The sequence below is a fragment of the Molossus molossus genome, unplaced genomic scaffold (genome assembly GCF_014108415.1).
Source record: "Molossus molossus isolate mMolMol1 unplaced genomic scaffold, mMolMol1.p scaffold_m16_p_20, whole genome shotgun sequence".
NCBI lineage: Eukaryota > Metazoa > Chordata > Mammalia > Chiroptera > Molossidae > Molossus > Molossus molossus.
Window position 1 is genome coordinate 45,758,867 of NW_023425356.1, and position 21,062 is coordinate 45,779,928.

General features: G+C 35.9%; 1 protein-coding gene across 7 annotated transcripts in view; it reads right to left on the bottom strand.

Moving 5' to 3' along the window:
* RASAL2 (RAS protein activator like 2) overlaps positions 1-21,062 on the bottom strand; it is a 292,067-nt gene that overhangs the window by 96,793 nt on the left and 174,212 nt on the right. Inside the window, exon 1 of one of the 7 annotated variants that reach the window (XM_036272224.1) lies at positions 232-315. The exons of the other annotated variants lie outside the window; for them this stretch is intronic. Coding sequence (XP_036128117.1) covers positions 232-313 — 82 coding nt within the window. The 5' untranslated portion in view covers positions 314-315. Of the gene's footprint in view, positions 1-231; positions 316-21,062 lie in introns of those variants that run through there. 7 annotated transcript variants of the gene reach the window in all.

A 21,062-nucleotide genomic window follows, 5' to 3' on the forward strand; every position in this document is an offset into this window, starting at 1 on the left:
GGAGCTAGCACTCTTTGTTAAAGCAAAGCAAACTGTCTCTTATTCCTCATAGCCAATGTTGTTGGCACTATTTCCATAGACATAAACAAAACTTGAATGTATTCTCTTAATTCCTCTTCCCCTCTTTTAAAAACCCAAAAGTGGATTTTGAAAAATATGGGGTCTTCCTCCCCAAAGTAAGAGAAGTGCAGACAACAAAGAGTTAAAAGAACAAGCGGAGCCCTACCGTACCCAGAAATGACAGAAGGCTCTTCTCCTCTTCGGTGCTACTATCCAACCACTCGGCCACATCACCGGGGGAAAGGAGACTCATTCTCCAGCCAGAAAACTTTTCCATACAGAGCACAATTACTGAATGATGAAGTGGGAAAAGAAAGATACAGAGACTAAATTCTTGGGGGTGCAACACTTAAATTGCTAGCCAGGCTGTAATAATGAAAGAGAAAATGTGATCCTCCCTCCACTCTGAATTCTGTCTCTGTGACATCAATCTAATACAACGGGGTGGAGGGGGGAGGAAATAGAGAGGGTTAAAAGAGGGTGATAGAACAGAAGAGAAGAGAGATTTGTCCTGTCTCTTGGTGTTAAGCTTTAGCCTGAAAGAGAAAGCCAGTATAAAATTGAATAATGATTTGCGGTTTAATGACAGGAGAAAGCAAAGGAAAATAAAGAATAAAGAAACTCAAAGAAAAAGAAGCAGGTTTCTACACTGAAGCAGCTTAGATAACTGGACAGCACAATAGCTAATCAGTTAAGTAAAGCATATCATCAAACAAAAACAAAGGCAAAAGAACAAATTCAGCATTTTGTTTTGTTCCGACAAGAAAGGTTTTCAAATTTCCTTTCAGTCAGCGGAGAGAACTGCAGCCTCCTAACTAACCCCTTCCTGCTTTAGCTATTTCAACAGCACCCCAGCCCCCTTTACGGAGATTTCCTGCAAGCCCAGGCAGGTTGATAAATCTGTGAATAGGAAGCTCTCATTCCTCCTTTCTTCTCTTCCTCCTCCATCCCTGCCCCCCACCTCGCACGGCTACTGCATTGATCGACAATAATGGAATCTGTAACTGACTGCCAACAGCAACATTAAGGATATTACAAGTCCACTTCATAAGAATTCCAGCCGGTGGTCGGAACTTAGGGGCAACTCTAGGCTTCTAGTCAATAGCTCTGTCTTTCTTAGCAAGAAAGAAAAGAGGGAGGAAGAGAGAGGGAGGGGGGGAGGGAGGGAAGGAAACAGAGAAAGCTGAAATCTGAAAGAAGTAATAGAAGTGGGCTTGTTGGGCTGAAGGTTCAGAGATCCACCAAGGAAGCAAATGACTGTCCTTCAACCCTTTTCACACTTATACTGTCATTGTGAAGCAGTCATAACCAGATAGATTTTTAATATGATTTACATTATGTATTTACACGGTTTAAAATTATTTCACAGGCTTACACCTAATTAATAGGCAGAGAAAACTCAAGCAGAAGAGGTATTTTCAGAGACACATAAATCACTCATATCCCTGTTTTCTGGAGATTGATTAGGTTTGTTGCTATAAGAAAACAGCACTCTTAAAAAGACAGGGTATTTTTTATATTCACGAAACATTAGCTTTGTTCCCAATAATCTACTCTTTCTCTTCTAGTAGTTTGCCTTCAGTGAAAGAATTCTCATTGCTTAAGAGTTACTATCTCAATGTAGCCTGAATTCATACCCTTCTCTCCATGCTGACTTTACAATCCTTCATCTGGGCTCTGCTCACTTTGACTCTAAGTTTCCTAAGGACACAGCAGACACTGTTTTGTATTAATCTTTGTAACCCAGTGGCTAGAGCAGTGCCTGACACTTAGAAGGAGTTCAATAAATATTTCCTGAAGTTTTGGTTGGCTGCTTTAAAAGTGTGAACAGCTTCAACGTTGGCAGGAGGTATCAGGCTGAATATGTTAGGATCTCTTTTTAAGATTAGTCATTTTGACAGATAGTGACTTAAAAGCAGTTGTAGCAATAGCACCAAATGATTGAGAAAACAGAAAATGTGAAAAAAGGATATTATGAATTCATCTTTAAATAAATATTTTATTACTAAAATAACTACATAAAATTGAAAAGTAGTGATAAATATGTATAAAAGACATTTATCAAAATCCATAGGCTATGCTTGCTTAGTTAGCACCTAGACAAGGGTTGATAATCTCTTTGTAACAACTTTGAGACACACAGTATCTCTGGAGCTCCCAGGCTGAAACCAATGGCCTAGAGTATCAAGTTTAAACTTTCTGGTGTGATATAGCTCCTGCTTCTCTCTTGGGAGGGACCCCAGACTCTTCTTGGGTCAACCACGCTGTACTATTGACCTGATCTCCATAACTTGGCATGTTTCACCAAAAGTAATCTACACAAGAACAGGACAAATTAATCTGTTTTGTTCACTGGTGTATCCCCACTGTCTAGAGCACTACTCAAAATTTTTTATTGACTCTGGCATTTCCTGTGAGGTACCATTCTTTCTACCATATATACCTGAAAATAACAAACTGACCCACTGAGATTTAGGTCAAATATTACCTCCCCAGGTCTTCCCTGACACCTTAAGATAGAGTCAATGGCTTTCTCATCCATACTTCTTTGTTATTATTTCTATTATTTTATTGAAATTATTTGTTTACATAGTGATTTCCTCCACTATACCTTGAACCTATAGAAGGCAAAAACTGTGTTCTATTAATTAAAAAATGTTGTTAATTTCTAGCACATAGTGAATGATTAATAAATGTTTATTGAATATTTTAGTGAAAGTGAGATTGTGATTCTATATATCAAAGGGAGATTAATGCTAAAGAATCTCATATATTCTTGATGTAAAGGGCCATACCATTAGTCTCAAAATCAACAGCCAAAACAAAACCTGGTTATAGAAAAAATAAATCTTAATTTATTTTAGCAAAGACAAGGCAGTATAGGCAGAAAAATATCATCAAAATAATCCAGTACCATAAATTTGCCTTTTGTAAGCAGAGTTAGCAAATGAGGGACTCAAGAAAAAGTTTCAGATTGAAATTGTCATAATCCATAGGTGTCAGACTATTTTTCCCTGCTTACAATCAGAACATAGCATGAATTAGCCCTCGTTATGTAACATTTTCCTTAAAGATAAAGCAATGAAGCTTACCTGAAGATGTAACCATTCTATAGTAGGCTATACATTTGCTAAAATATGAATCAAGGGCTTCAAAATACTATGAGTAGAACTGTTAGAAACAATATTTGACTATAATCTTCTCAACAAATGACTAAATCCCATACATTTTGGTGGTTTATCATGTACCTTATATGTAATAAGTACTTATTCAATATTTATTTTATTCATTATTTTCCTAAAAATATTGAAAGTATCTAGAAAGTGCATGGTGACAGGCACATGCTTAATATTCCTGATGTTTGTTACAGCTGCCTGTACTCACACATTCAGATGTACTCATTTGACAGCATTGGAGACAGTGGGTGCCAAGCTCTGTTCTAAGCCCTGTAATATAGTTGTGTATAAGAGACAAAATCCCTGCCCTCATACAGCATATATTCTAGAGGGAAGAGATAAATAATACACAACATAAAAATGTAAAATGTATATTGTGTTAAATACAGTGAATAGTGCCAAGGAGAAGGATAAAGCAAGGAAGGGGAAGTAGGTAATGTTGGAGAGGTCTACAATTTTAGAGGGTAGACAGGAAAGGAATCTCTGAGAGACTTTTTGTTTTTTAAATTTTATTTTCTTTATTGATTTTATCTTTTTTTTTTCTTTATTGATTTTAGAGAGAGAGAAAGGGAGAGGGAGAGATAGAAACATCGATGAGAGAAAACATCGACTGGCTGCCTCCTGCATGCCCCCCACTTGGGATTGGGCCCACAACCTGGGCATGTGCCCTGACCTCTTGGTGCATGGGTTGATGCTCAACCACTGAGCCACAGTGCTGGGCCTGGGAGACTAACTTTTGAGTAAAGGGTTGCTGGGTTCTTAGAGAAAACAAACAAACAATAAACAGGCCTAGAAGCAGCAATAGTCATGAGTCCAGGGCAGGTAGACTGAAATGAGCCGAGGGAAAATGAAAGGAGGTGAGGTCTGTGAAATAACAGAAAGACAAACCATGTAAAGTTATCAGGTCTTAGCCTCTTACTTAGATGGCCAGCCTTGAGACAAGAGTGATTTATTAGGCCTTATTTGGTCTTTATATAAGAAGTGTTTTACTAAAATATAATTCACATACCATAAATTTCATCCTTTTAAGATGGTTTTAAATATATCCACATAGCTATGCAACCATCACTATAAATTGATCCCAGAACATTTTCATCACCTCAAAAAGAAACCTTGTACCCACTAGCAGTTACTATCCATTCCTCCCAACCTCAAAGCCCCTAGCAACTACTAATCTAAGTTTTTTTCTTTATGAATTTGCCTATTCTGGACATTTCATATAATTGAAATCATGTAATATGTGACCTTTTGTACTTGATTTCTTTCATTTAATTTTATCCATGTTGTAGCATGTATTAGCACTTCATTCCTTTTTATGGCCAAATACTATTCCATTGATAGACATTTGGGTCATTCCCAATTTTTACTATTATGAATAATGCTGCTATGAACATTCATGCACAAATTTTCATATGGAAGCCTTACACTTTAAAAAGATATCCAAATGAGGTGTAATAAATAATCTGCTTTTAATCCACAGAATTTTAAAATGCTACAGCAGAAGAGTTATTTTACAATTTTACAAGCACCATATTTTCCTTCTTATTCATCTGGGATTTCCATCTTTCTTGAAGAAACCAACACTACTGAGTCAGTCTCATTTCTCCTACTCTACTTTTTTTGCACACAAGAAAAGATTAATACTAGATACTCAGGAATGAACAAAGGAAGGTGATATATGACAATGGATCTTTTCCTAAAATGATAACTAAAGTTGGTGATTTTGAAGGAGATAATTTTATATTTTGATACAGTTTCAAACATCATAAAGGTACAAGAAACTCATACACACACACATCATTTATCCAGATTCATCAGCTGTTTACATTTTGCTACCTTTGCTTAATCATTCTCTTTGTGTATTATATGTGTGTGTGTATGTGTGTGTGTGTATGCATTTTTCTAAACCATTTGAGAAACTTGAAGACATTATGCCCATTACCGCCAACAGCTTTCAGAGTATATTTTCTAAAACAAAGGACAGTCTCATATATAACCAAGAACAATTATCAAAATCAAGAATTTTAACACTCATGTTGGTTGATATTTTAAAGATAAAATTAAATATGCCACTACGTGCAAAGTCCACTAAATAAATTCTATTTCAATATCATACAAAGTCCTTTATTTGAAAAACAAATTGTCTCCGACCAATGTTGACTGAGAAATCAAGTACTAATTAACTGCAAGTATAATTCAAAGTAATAGTCTATATTATATTAAAATGTCTATTAAGTTTTTGAAGGATTACTATTGAATTTACTAACATTCAATATACTGTTATTATAAAGAATTTGAAAGAATAACTAGTTTTCAAAAAGGCAATTAAAGGACAAGTGAATGCACTTCCATCTTGACATATATTTTTTAATATGTATAACCTTTTGCCTCAAAGAAGCTTAAAGTATATGTTACATTATAACTTTTCCTTATATTTTGGTGAGGACATAATTAACTAATAGGACTAGTGTTAAATTCTATGAAATCTATAATTCAGCATTTTAAATAGTACCCTAAGTACGTATATAAACTTCAAACCACTTACATATAAATTATATAACAATGAATACACTCCCACATTGTTTTCACTCGCCAGAAATGACATCATAATGACTAGAGCTGAAGAAACTAATGAAGCTAGGCTGAAGTTTTATTCACTTGTGTTTAGAAAGCAACACTTCAGACATGTGAAGCCACTGGATAACAAGGATGCTAATATTATGAGACATTCCTATTATATGATTATTTAAAATATATAATAGGAGTTTTCATATCCTCCAGTAAAAAGGGGTGAAGGACAACTTGATTCTACAGCTCATTCGGAAAAGTAAGTGCATAAGTAAAAAGCCAAACACATTTTGAAAGGAAGAACTAATTAGAAAAAATCTGCTTTATCAATGAGAAAGACATTAAAATTTGTGGTTATTAAAATATTGTGATATTGATGTAGGAATAGAATAGGTCCCTGGGACAGAAAAAGAATCCAAAAGAGGACATACAGACATTTAGCTAATAATAAAGGGTACTTTCAAACTGCGGTGGAAAGAATAGACAATTCAATAAAAGGTATTGAGACCATTGGCTATACAGCTGAAAAAAAGTCTCATTTCACAAAACCAAAAATAAATGCCAAAAAAGGGCCTAATCTTGCCCTGGCCGGTTTGGCTCAGCGGTTAGAGCGTCGGCCTGCGGTCCAGAGAGACCCGGGTTCGGTTCCCGCTAAGGGCACGTACCTCGGTTGCAGTTTGTCCCTGGCCCTGGTCGGTCGTGCGGGTGGCAGCCACTCGATGTGTCCCTTCACATCGATGTTTCTCTCTCTCTCTCTGTTCCTCTCTCTCCCTCCCACTCTACCTGAACAAAAAATGGAAAAATGTCCTCGGGTGAGGATAAAAAAAAAAAAAAAAAAAAAAAAAAAAAAAAGGGCCTAATCTTAAATGGGAAAAGGCCTTTCTAGACATGACAAAAAAAGCCAGAAATTACAATTGAAGACAGGCAAGACTGAAAAACCTAAAATTTAAAGCTTAAAATCGCAAAAAAGTTACCTTAAACAAATTAGCAAGGCTATTTAATTGCATCTATCAAAATATGAAATGCACACTACCTTTTTTTAAATTTTATTTTATCCTCATCCGAGGACATTTTTCCATTTTTTACTCAGATAGAGCGGGAAGGAGAGAGGGGAAGAGAGAGAAACATCGATGTGAAAGGGACACATCGAGTGGCCGCCACCCACACGACCCAACCAGGGCCGGGGACAAACTGCAGCCAAGGTACATGCCCTTAGCGGGAACCGAACCCGGGTCTCTGTGGACCGCAGGCTGACGCTCTAACCGCTGAGCCAAACCGGCCAGGGCCACACTACCTTTAGATTCTATTTCTAGGAACCAATCCTACAGAAATATCAGCACAAACAATTGGACACAGATAATATGTATAAAGATGTTTAACACAAAGTTGGTAATGGCAAAAGCTAAAAATACTAAGTAAACACTAAGTGTTCATAACGAGGGAAACAGATGAATCTACAATGAAATAGCCTTTAAGGATCTACAGGTATAGATGTAATGAAATGAAAAGATGTCTTCAATACAAACATTTGAGGAAGAAGAGTGGCACAGGTTGTCAAGAACTATGTGGCATTAAATGACAGGCATTTGGAAAGGTCTGTAATTGGAAGGCAGTTTTGAAAATGGGTAGAAAACTGTCATGATGGTGAGGATATGCAACATCTTTAAGGGCCTAGGGGCCTCCTTAGAGTTCAGATCATTCTTTGACAGCAAAATAACTTGAGAATAGGTAAGTCTTTAACTTTTAGTTCAGAATTTTTAAAAAAAGTCAGGACTGTCATTCATCAGTTGATGATAAATATGAGGTGGGGTCACATGTTCATCGACAGTTAATTTGGCATTAGGATTTGTTCAGCGCCATTTACACGAACACTTTATTGTGTTTTCCATTATTTTAATAAAAACAGGTGGTAGATCAAAAATGCTATTATCACAGAAAAACACAGTATAGTATTACAATACTAATATTAATTTAATTGCTATAAAGGTAAGAGTTGTTAACCATGTTGGAATTAGAATATCATTAACTTCAAGGAAATGGTCTACATTCAAGTGTGTGTGTGTGTGTGTGTGTGTGTGTGTGTGTGTTGGGGTGGGGGAGAAGGGGGAGCATAATCAAGAATCACTTACAAAGGTTTGGTGTTTATAATATGGGTCTGCATACATGTCCTTGTATCACCTACTCTTGAGTGTAGGTGGGGCCTAGGACCTGTTAATATGATGGGATAGCCGCTCCCTTGATTAGGTTGCATTATATGGCAAAGGTGATGATATGGTCACTCTTGTGATTATGCTGTGTTATATCAGACTCCATCACAGCAGACTAGAGTAAGATTGTCTCACTGCTCTGAAGAAGTTAAGCTGCCATGTTCTGAGAGTGCTGATGAGTATTTGGGTAGGTTCCGATTTTTAGCTGTTGATGAACATTTTGTAGAAGTCTTCTGGTGAAACTATGTATGCATTTCTATTGGGTACATAAACTGGAATGGAATTTCTGGGTCATAGTGCATTTTTTAGGTTTAGCAGATATTGTCAAATAGATCTCTAAAGCCATTGTACAAATTTATACTCCCATTAGCAGTGTATAAAAATTCTGTTTGTTCTAGATCCTTATCAATATTTGGTATTTTCTGTTATCCTCATTTTAGACATTCTGATGGGTGTTGATTTAATTTGCATTTCTCTGATGACTAAAAAAACTGAGCACTTTTTCAAGGTGTGGGAAACATCTGGCCCAGGGGTCACAGAATGCCCGAGAAATCTATATAACAAGTTAATTTTGAAGTTGATAATTCTGTATGGCCCATGATTGATGTTATAAATATCCAAAGAGCTGTTGGCAGAAAAAAGGCACCCCAACCGTGACTGAATGGCCATTTGGATCACCCCTTTTGTTTGTTTTTTAAAATAATTTTTCTTTATTGATTTTAGAGGGAGAGAGATAGAAACATCGATGAGAGAGAACACTGACTGACCGCCTCCTGCATGACGCCCACTGGGGTTTAGGCCCACAACCTGGGCATATGCCCTGACAGGGAATCAAACCAGTGACCTCTTGGTGCGTGGGTCAATGATCAAACACCAAGCTACACCAGCTAGTCCTAGATCATCCCTTTTGTAAAACTGGCATTCAAGTCTTAACTTTTTCTCACTGATGTGTAGAAGTGCATTACATATTATGATTGGATATTAAAACTTAAAATTTTCTCTTTTCAGGCTGTCAGAGATTACTATCAGATGATTATCAGAGAAAAATATGATAAAAGCAACATCTGGACTAAACATACAGAGCCTTAAAACAGCTTTTATTCTCTTGTAACACAGGTTTGATAAGAGAAAAAGAGAAAGAAAAAGTCTACCTTTAAATATTTATTTCAAAACCTAAGCAAAATGTAAATGGGTTTATAACTTCTGACACTGAGAGAAAGCTACTGGGAAGCTGTCATAAATCACAAAACTTTATAGCATAAAATCATCACACACTTGAAGCTCACTATTTCTTGCTAATTAAAATTTTATTGTCAGATGCATTTTGCAGTTTGTTCACAGGAATATATGCTTCTGAAAAAACTGGTAAATAATTGGTTGGGTTTTCCTTTGAAAAGAATCAGACGAAAGCAAAACTACGATTTAAAAACAAAACAAATAAACAAATACCCCTCCCCTCAAAAAACTTGGAAATAACATTTCTGAGGCACAGGGGACAACTAGATATACTATAATTTTCTGCCTTTTATATTATAATAAACTCCCCTGAAGAGTATCATTTAGTTTGATATAAGCTAAAAATAATGTTTCCACGGGAAATTGGTTTTCATTCTTTGTAATGACACCAATAACCCCTAGGATTTCTTTATACCACATTTTTTGTTTTGTTAATACCAATGGTTGACACTGGTTGAAAAAAAAAGCTACTTTTTGGGAAAATTTACCTTTAAAAGTTGGTCATCAGTCAAATATCTATTGAGTGCTATAAGTCAAAGAAATAAATAAAACTACTAAAATATATTTCAAAATTTTAGCAATTGTAGCTGTGTAAATATTTACAAGTAAAATTATGATATTCGTAAAATAAAGTGACATTTATTGTTTCAGGAAACTATCATGATATGTCACTGAACTTCAAGTGGAGGCAAAATGCTTCAAGGAAAATCTCAGGATGTGTGTTAGCAAATTATATGGATGATAAAGAATTTGGTTTATTAAAAATCTCCTTAAATTTCACCTGTGTAATAGAAACTCACAAAAATTGGACCAAATGCTGTTATGTAATTCCTCTACCATATGTAAAAAGTAATAAAATAACCCATTACCCTTTTCTTTGTTTCTCACATTTTGAGAAAATTCTAATAAGAAACATTCTATAACCATACTGAGCAAACTCTTAGAAAGGAGCCTTTTACAACAAGCTGTTGATACACAAAAGATAATCATCCTTCTCTAGTAATAGACTTACTACATCTTGTCCTGTCCTTTGACTGAACAAATCCAATTCTTTGTCGTCACACAGGCCAGATTGTGTGGGTGTGTGAGTGTGTGGGTGTGGGTGTGGTCTCTTCCCACACTTACTTTGACATATCATTCCTTTTTTAAAAAGTGAAATAAATTATTTCATTTATTTATCATACACTATATTCTAGGTGTTCCTGGAAAAAGGGAGTTACTGAAACAGAGTCCCAAACATTCTAACCTTCTCCTGACTCAAGAGACCAGAAATCAAACCAACCACACATAACCCATCTGAAGTATAATTTAGCAAAAAAAGTTACAAACCCAAATATTAAGAAGTAAAAGAATATCCAGTTTTTTCTAGTCTTCATATTAACTAAAAGTAGTACCTATGAATAGTTAATTACACAACAGTGTTGTTAAATTCTTTGAAGATGCTCCATCTTCTTTGGAATTAGATGCAAAACATCAGAGTTAGCAACCTGCCTAAAAGGTAGGCTATCCTAGGTGACACCTGATGCTGACTGACACCTGCTTGATCCTGGCAGCTCAAGTTTCTTACTTTCTCAACAGTCTGCCGTTTGAAAGAGCACAGAATCAGGTAATTTTTACTCTTCAAAGAAGAGGACTGCACTAACTTAAACTAAATTCAAGTTGCTGTTTCAGCAATTGATTTACTTATAAAATACTGTAAATCTGAGAATCACAAAAATGTGAAGTTAGAGTCAAATTATTGATAAGAACTCCTCATTGGTGCCCTTTCCACGTATTAAGTTCATGGTGCTCCTAATTCAGCTGAATGGTAAGATCTGAGTAGGGGCGAGGGGGCACCAGAGAAGACAGTCTTTCATTTGAATTTAATGACGGACCCACTAAGTCTCTCATACTTGTCAAGTATGTACAAAGAAAGTATTCTCAGTGGCAATGCTTAAGGCTTCCAAGCACAAGCTGAGATCATACCCATAATTAAATGTGGAATTTTGATAGACCGAATCCTCATCAGCACTTAAAAAAAAAAAAAAGACAACTACAAGGGTTCATACTGCTGAGTCATAACTAATTGTTTTGAATCACTGTTCATTTCACTAGGTAATGACAGGACATAATCAGTTTTTCCATTCTCTGCAATAAAGATTTAGATATTTTAAGAAAGTTTATGCAACTGAAGTGTAAGAATCTAGTAAATTTTATTTCACAATAGTTACCTGCTTCTTCACTAAAACTGCTATACAGGAAACGGAAAACAAGGACAGCCACTAGAGGGCGCGAAAGAACAGACAGGAACAGAAAGAACAAAACCAGTCTGTAACTTTGTCTGTTTAGCGGCCTCTGAAGGTCAAGACTGGAACAGAAAGGGAACCACAACCATGTTGTCTACATAAAAGGATTCCCAGAGTTTCGAGTGAATTATTAGGTAATTTTTATAAGTAAAGAATTAACTGACAGCTCAGAGCATTTCACATGTCCAGCCTTAAGCCCTGCCCTTGGCCAGTCTAGTCTTCATTTTTGTTTGAAGAGATTTCATTCTTATGGTTTTAACTAGGATGCAAAAGACAGAATTATACCCAAGAGGTAGAAAGAAAGTATAGCAGGAAAAGAGATATAACAACTCTTTTGGGTGAGAATAAAGTTTTGATCAACTATAGCCAAACTATTAGCACAAAAATGCCATAGCTATATTGCAGAACTCTTTACCTTCTTTGAAATTTTATTGCATGTGGATATACATACATATCTATGTATTTCATGAAAATAATTTATTATTTTAATTTATTGATTATAGAGAGAGGAGGAAAAGGGTGGGGGCACAGAGAGGGAGAGGGAGAAAGAGGGAAAGAGAAACACCACTTTGTTGTTCCACTTATTTATGTATTATTCATTGGTTTTTTTCCTTGTATGTGCCCTGACCTGGGATAGAACCTACAATCCTGGCACATTGGGACTATGCTCTAACCAACTGAGCTAGCTGGCCAGAGCATGAAAATTTTTTTTTAAAAAGCTAATATCGCCCTGCCCGGTTTGGCACAGTGGTTAGAGCATTGGCCTGCGGTCCAGAGAGACCCGGGTTCGGTTCCCACTAAGGGTGCGTACCTCGGTTACAGTTTATCCCCGGCCCTGGTTGGTCCTGCAGTTGGCAGCCACTCGATGTGTCCCTTTCACGTCGATGTTTCTCTCTCTCTTCCTCTCTCTCCCTCCCACTCTATCTGAACAATAAATGGAAAAATGTCCTTGGGTGAGGATAAAAAAAAAAAAAGAAAAGAAACTAATATCAAGGGAAAAATGATAAGTAGTGAAAATGCACCTGCCCTCTAGAAAACACTGGTTATAAGGAAATTATTTCACATACATATGAGAGTTTCTTTTCTTATGCTACTCATTTACCCTATCCACTCCACTCATTCCCATTTAAAATTTGTTTTTAGTCACAAAATGGGCACTTTATTATTGTTTTTCTCTGACAAAGAAAGAACAAACCTGCATAATCTGACATTTTTATTCAGGAGAGAAAAAGGAATATGTTTCCTTCTAATATTTTGCTCTTTCTAATGCATTGTAGTAAGTTTTATAATGATTAGTTTGGTTAACAAAGTAGTTTCTTTCCATTTAGGTCAGTAAACTACCAGCAACAATAGATGAATGACTTCTGATTATTTCTGACCTGGGGAAATACTCTCAAGTCAAAGGTCCCTATGTACCTACCTACCATATACATACAAAACATAATATACACGCACTTATCATGGCAGTCCTTTCCATACCCAATGCAGGAGAAAAGATGAGGAAAACCCTCAGTCCTGTGCAATGCAACATGAAAACTGTTAAGGTGGGTAGAGCATTACGTCCTCACTCTCACAGCCATCAGTCCTCGTATAAACAATGTGCTTAAGTAATGAATTCTACAGTAAGACAAACAGTCTCTTGTTTCCTACTGGGTGGAGAATGCACTTTGTTATTTGGTTTCTGATAGCCGAGAGCAATAATGAAACTTACTGCTGTTCCTTTATTCCTTACGATGTAACTGCTCATCCCACACAGCCTTGTAAATCACAACTGCATTTACACAGACCCAGTCGAAAACTGGAATGAGCAGGTCAAGCTTTAACACAAAAGAACATTACTTCACTGTGCTTATAGCCAAGTCAAGCTAACTTGTTCCCAGGAGTTGTAAAGGGCCATGACAGATCCTTTTGACAGTGGCTATCTTTACTATTTAGCTCACTAGAATAGTGTGGCCTCTCTCAACTCCACAATGGTCTCTAGAAAAATGGAAAGGGCAGCAACCTCTTTAAGGAACTAAATGAAAATGTATGAAGACAGATGTTCACTGTGTGTTGTGACTCTCAAGATCCTCCACTTAAGTTATCTTCTAACACATAATTCATGAGGTGAAGTAACAGAGGACCCTTATAAGTGGAAAGAAACAGAGCTAGACCTTGGGTAAGGAAGCAATGGGTCCAAACAGTGGGGATATTTTTAAAATTCATCTTATATTTTAAAAAAATCAACAGAGAAAGCAGTGAATGTGGGATGATATTTTGCTTTCAGTAAATAAAGTTACAAACTGGATATTAAAAAGATTACTAACTTAAATTATATGAAAAAATTCTTAGTCCCAAAGTCTTTAAAAGAACTTAAAATAAATTTGAAGGAGTTTTAATTTCATATACAGATATTCAGAATATGCCACAGCTATGTAATTGTTTATATAAAAGCACCATACAAACTATAGACATTTTCCTTAATTGAAAGTGTTTTTGGCTTCTGTAAATATTTTGTTATATATCTTTGGTTTTGACCAAGAGAATGGTGTCAATATGCTTTGATGATGTTTGTTCCCTAATATTTCCTCTCCACAGATTTCAATCGAGGTTTATAAAGCATTTGGTCTATTTAGGCAATAATTCATGGTACCTGAGGCCTGCAGTTACACTACAGATAAAAAAAATGAAACTTAAATGTAACTGATTCCATGAATAAAACAGTGAACTGAAAATCAGGAGACCTGGATTTTCATTTTAATTCTGTTCCTAACTCTGTGATCTTGAGCAAGATTAAGCCCTTCAGACCTCAATGTTCTCACTGAAAATGGAGAGACAGGACTACAGATGATCTCTGAAGTCTCTTTCAGACTTAACTTTCAGTGAACCAATGAGATAAGATAACTTGTCATCTATTGGCAGAGCATATTAAAGCCTACCTTGGGCAGAAGGTACAAGCAAGGTTCTCATTTGAATGCTCTCACTGTTGTTTACATATCCAACCTGTTGAACTTTCAAATGACACAGATTTATGATATGCTATTAAGATTCAATCAAGGCTGTTATTCTTATTGATGGTCAATATTTTTTGTCTCCCTCAGAAAGAAATGAGATATACCCATTTCCAGGTATCTTTATATTTCATAAAGAATTTGTGGGAAGATCCAGAATAAATCCATGATATTAATATTTTGCAATGATCATTATCCCCGTAATTGGCCCGAGTTTCTCAAATGGCTGTTCTTGTGCTGGATTTCGTAGGGGACCGCTGACAGCCTCCACACAATATTCATGTGTACTCATGGTAATGAAAACCAAGCTAGTTTTTAAAAGCCAATCATCACAAAGGTAAACAGTCACTGCATTTGTGTTATTAAAAAAAGCTACATTCCCTTTAAATACATCAAGACTTTTCATTTCAGTTTCAGACAGAATGGAGGAACTCTTACCTGGGGTCTGCATTCTGGGAAAATTCTAGGTATTGCTAACATGATCTTTCCGGCATGCCAGTCAGAAACTGAAAACACTGTACACCGTGCTCGCCCGTACGCGCTCTCTTTTGCTCTCGCTCTGTGCCTCAGACAGTTTGGAATGCAGAAAAGCCAGAGCCAATGCCAGTCAAACTCAATCCTTTTTTTTTTCTCCCCTCCCAGTTCTTTTGCTAGAGAGCACTAAACAATAGCCACCCTTCCTCACTCACTGCGTCTCTTTCACAGCACTGGGTGCAGGCAATCTGCTTCAGAAGCAAGTGTTTTACCAAGCTGGTAATTCATTTTTTCTGTCCCAAGGGACAGTAGGGTAGGTGAGTGTATCTATGTTTTAAGAAGTATTTTTTTTAAGAAATCTATTTAAAAATCTGTCCTAATTTAGAGACAGAAAAATAAAACATATTTTAGAGATTTTTATTTTGAATGTTATGCTGAATTAAAATAGAAACTTTTCAAAGTACTAAAACAAGGTAAATGTCTTATACCTGATGTATAGCTAGAGTGCATTAACACATACATTACTATCTTAGACTCAGTAAATCACCTTAACTTATCAGAGGAACTATTTTAAATTTAGAGAAGGAAATTTTTATTTTCCTAAAACCATTCATTCAGGTCTTAAGCTAGAACTTCATTTTAAAAAGAATAAAAATTAATTTTATAAACAGAGTGGCTCTAAATCATCTAGATGTGAACAAATTATATGTAATATCACTATTCTCAGTCATCATTTTAATTTGTTTCAAAATCAAACATATTTCTAGGGTTTGTTTTTATTCCTTCATTCCAAAAAAGGCAGGCAGGTCAATGATGTCATCTTCATTATGGGTACGATGACCTAACACATGCAGCTGCTCAGTTGCTGAGGTTAGGGTGTGAGGACTGATTAGTTAAAAAACTCATAGTTAGGATCCCTGAGCAGAGTACAGTATCAGTCTGTTTGTTACCTACCATTCAACAAACAGCTAATGGAACGCATATATTCGCTCTCTCTATTTATGTAGATGTGTATATATGAATTACATGTAATAGATCTCACACTATTAGATACACACACATATAGGTATGTATGTGTGTATATATTATATATAATACATGTGTGTATATATCCTTTGGTACCTGTTTTTTCCTCCCCTTTCTCTCCCCAAGTCTCAATGAGTAAATTTAGTCTCCTTTAATTAAGCCATAATGTTTTTGGTTATCTAGTCTCATCTTCCTTTAAGAATCAAAATGTTCTAACATTGCCTTTTCCTCTGCCCTTACTTTTGGTTTACTACTGCTACTTCAGATGAAATACTTCTTTAAACCCCATTGCTAGTCTAGTAAGAATCACAGGGAAAGAAAGGCATAAACAAAAGTTATATAGAAAGGAACAAACTAAGGGTCTGACTATGAAGACTGACAGACCATAGATTCTCACCCTTCCCTATTCCAACAAAACACCAACAGTCCTACCCTCGTCTCACCAAAGGTAACAAAAAGTTTTATCATTAATTTTCATTTATAATTGACCTTAAAATAGTGCAAAGCACACTGAAAGTATTTTTAGTAGTTATTCTTCAGAATAATTCTAATAAGTGGGTCATGATTTCCATAACTATCCAAGAGTTAGAACTAAGAAGAGTGAGTCTAAGTTATGAGAGAGATTTCAGCCCAATAAAGAGAAGTCAGAGCCATTGGAAATAGTCTTCTGCAGCGGCTGCCTGCTGCAAGAGACTGTGACTCCCAGCTCTCCCCACACAGCAGACTGTACATTTGACGAGTATGCTGTGGTGCAGCCATTCTCAAACTGTGCTACTGATAACACTGGTGTCTGACGAGAAAACAGAGTAATAGCAGTATTTCCCCAAATGACAGAAAAGTTCATGTACATAATTTTCTCAAGTGTAAGCTTTTATTCTTAAATTATACTTAATTGTTCTTAAGTATATTTTTAAATAAACCTTAAAGAAGCCTAGATGGTTCCAAATTCAGATCAATAATGACATTTTCAGATATTTGAAGATTAATTTTAACAATAATTTACTGTGTTTTATAAAAAGCACTTTTACTACCTGGAGTTCTAATACCTGAATAAATCTGGGAAGCACTATGAAGGACACCATTTTTCTTGAAGCCAAATATGATGGATTTTTAGATAGAATAAAAGGAAGGTAGGGGAGACAGAGAGAAACACTGATGCTGTAGACACAAAACAATTGGTTGCCCCCTACACGACCCTGGTGGGCGCCAGCGATGGAACCTGCAACCCAGGTGCGTGCCCTTGATGGGGACTCAAACCAACAACCCTTTGCTGTGAAGGCCGAGGCTCTAACCGTGGAGCAAAACTATCCAGGGCAAAATGAGACCCATTTTAAAATTATATTCAAGGCTGCCCTGGCAGGTTTGGCTCAGCAGTTAGAGTGTCGGCCTATGAGCCAATGAGTCGCAGGTTCAATTCTGCTCAAGGGCACGTACCTCAGTTGCGGTTCATCCCCAGCCCTGGTAGGGGTTGTGCAGGAGGCAACCATTTGATGTGTCTCTCTCACATTGATGTCTGTCTCTCTTTCTCTCTCTCCCTCCTTCCCATTCTATCTGAAGATAAATGGAAAAATATCCTCTTGTGAGGATTTCAAAAAATAATAAATAAATAAATAAATAAAATTATATTCAAGATTACAAGAGGGCAATCCTGTCTCATTTTATAATATTATTACATTTTCATTTCCAATATTACATTTCAAAATACTTTCTCCTTATTTTTTGGCAAGGGTTATTTTTAAAAGTTCCTATGGACATGAGATTTTTTTCTTTTCAAAAGTTGAGATAAATGATCCTCTAATCTGTGAAAGCCAAGTTTAAAACATTATGGACATGAAAAAAAAACAACTCCATAAATCATAATTTTTAGTTCTAATAAATATGAAAAATAACTTTCAAGAGGTTAAAACTTTCTACTAAATTTTGGCATGTACAGTAAAAAAATTATTATAGTTACCAAAAATGTTCTATGTCATAAGAAATGAATTAGATATTCTCCCAGAAAAGGCAAAAGCAATGATATAAAAGGCACAGAACTATAGGACAAGGCACATGATCAATTCACGATCAATTCCAAAACAACGATCCTACAAAGAAAACACAATGTAGTTCAGCAACACAAATAAATACTGCGTTGAAGTACTGATTCACCATTTGCTTTGAAAGCAAGCCAATTTTTTCTGTTCTCACAAGGGATAACATCTTTTCTCTTGACAATAAAACATGACATCTAAATTTATTACTGCTGAAGCTAGCGACAAAAAATATTACTACCAGTGAAAAACTTGAAAAATCCTCTTTAAGAGATCTGTTTCAGTGAGAGTAGTAATGTAATTCCAATAAAAGCAAAGAATTTTGTTTTCAGCATATTCAAGAATTATGATTATGTGACACTGTATCCCTTACCATACCTTTAGTAGTGGTTACATTTAACAGATAAGTCTGCCCAGGGTATGGTAAAATTAGTAAATGGCTTGACTATTTAAACTAATTTTAAACTAAATAATACACTTAACACACTAATCTTAACATGTCAATTGCATAGGAAATAAAAATAAGCAAAAAATAGCTTTATTTTAGGGAAGTCTATCTAATATTTGATTAGTATTTCATGGGTGACAAAATAGATAAAAGAGATGAATGAATTAGCTAAGGAAACGGTCTTTGATGAGTAAGGGCAGACTCCCACTCCTAGATCTCTCAGGAGGCCATCCAGAGAGGTAAGAACAGAGAGATCTGGGTATATAGGAGTTGAAGACACCCCACTTCCCCCTCACATCAGAAAATAAAGACAAGTGTTTTTATCTCATTGGCAAGGGAAAGTCAGGCCACAAAACTGATTTTAAGAATATAGTTTTGCCCGGCCATGTGGCTAAGTGGTTGAGCGTTGACCCATGCACCAAGTGGTCACTGGTTCAATTCCCAATCAGGACACATGTCCAGGTTGTGGGCCCGATCCCCAGTGGGGGGCATGTAGGAGGCAGCCAATCAATGTTCTCTCTCATCAATGTTTCTATCTCTCTCTCCCTCTCCCTTTCTCTCTCTCTCTCTCAAATCAATAAAGAAAAAAATAATTTAAAAAATATAGTTTTGTCCTTAGAGACATTTAAGTATGAATTTGTAAAATTTGATTATTATGGACCATTCTTTATCCTGTACCATTAATTGTTGCATAATTAAAATTGCTGCCTACAAAACATTAAACATTTCCTAAAACTTTTATGATTCACATTTTAAATTCTACATCATACTCATGGACAATAAACATGAAATTAAAAGTAATATGATGAATTGGAAAATGCTGAAAAATATTGTGCATTCTTGTTCAATGTTTATTTGGACTCAATAATGATTGAGTGCTATTAAGTGCCAAACATGGTTCTTTGTAAAGTTCTCTGAATAATGCCTGAAATTGCATCTTCAGCAAACAGAATTTCATTCATCAGTTTTCCTTATGACTGCCAACAGCAACAACAAAAAAAACCTTGTTATTCTTTTTATATTTTCGAAGAGATGACTATACAATTTTTGTTTACATTAAGTAACAGTAAAACAGACAATTTTGCTAATGAATTTATTTTTGTTAGGGTTTAGAGATATAACCATTGACAGTGTCATAGGACCCAGGAATACAGGACTCTGCCTCCTTTGCTCACCACAGTAAAGTCATATTAGCAAGTGGAAGGGTGCAGTGGTGACTTTAGGGCCAGATTACCAGGTTCAAATACCAGCTGTGCCATTTACTACTTGTAGGGTCTTGGAAAAGCACTGCCTTGGTTTCATTAAATATTTAAAAACAAATGAATAAGGATAATAATAGTATCTAGCTCACAGGATTAAGAGAATAAATATTTGCAAAGTGCTTAGGACAGTATCTGGCACAAACCACTATATAAGCATTTACTGAGTAAAATAAAATAAAAATAGTATTGTGTATATCTGGGGGAGGGGAGCACTGTAAAAAGGAGGGGAAAAAAAACAACAAAAGAAAACAAGGACAATTTTTATATTTCATCCCTGACTTGACATGGTATCCTTTCCTTAAAGCTTACATCTTCGTTAAATGTAAATATTTTTATGATTTCTACATTTATCGGACTCACAAGCTATTATTACCTCAAATTCTCTGAAATCTTTTTCTTTTCTTTCCCTTTATAGAAATGTTTCATTTTTTAAAATCAGGGGACAATTTTAATGTGCTGACTGCATGGTCCAGAGTACAATCCTACTGCAAATATCATGTGAAGAAGTCTGTAACTTTGTCAAAAATATTCCTCTTACCATGAGTACCATTCAGTCTTCTGCTCCATCCAGAGAATATCTGAAATAAGACACTACATACTCTGCACTATAACTAGATAATCCAGGATGGTCTCATTTTGAGATCTGTAATTCAGATTCTTCTGCAAAGACCCTTTTTTCCAAATAAGGTCACATTCACAGGTTCTAGAGATTAAAAAGTAACATAACTTCGCCCTGGCCAGTTTGGCTCAGCAGTTAGAGCGTCGACCTGCGGTCCTGAGAGACCCGGGTTTGGTTCCCGCTAAGGGCGCGTACCTCGGTTGCAGTTTGTCCCCGGCCCTGGTCGGTCGTGCGGGTGGCAGCCACTCGATGGATGTTTCTCTCTCTCTCTCTGTTCCTGCGGGTGGCAGCCACTCGATGAATGTTTCTCTCTCTCTCTCTCTGTTCCTCTCTCTCCCTCCCACTCTACCTGAACAAAAAAATGGGAAAATGTCCTCGGGTGAGGATAAAATAAATAAATAAATAAATAAATAAATAAATAAATAAAATAACTTTTTGGAGGCCACCATCAATCAACAATACCAGATGTATATTTTGTTCTTCTTCTTGGCATCTTGGTTTATACCATAGGAATGTTATGCTTTTGATTGTTCCTAGAAAGGAAAAACCATCACTTAAAATACATGACCAAAGTCCATAAGAAAGAAGGCAAAATAAGGAAAATGGAGAAAAAAAGAGTTACAGTGAGAAAAAAAAAGGAACTTTATTAAATATATTTTTCTGAGGCATAAATTTTTGATA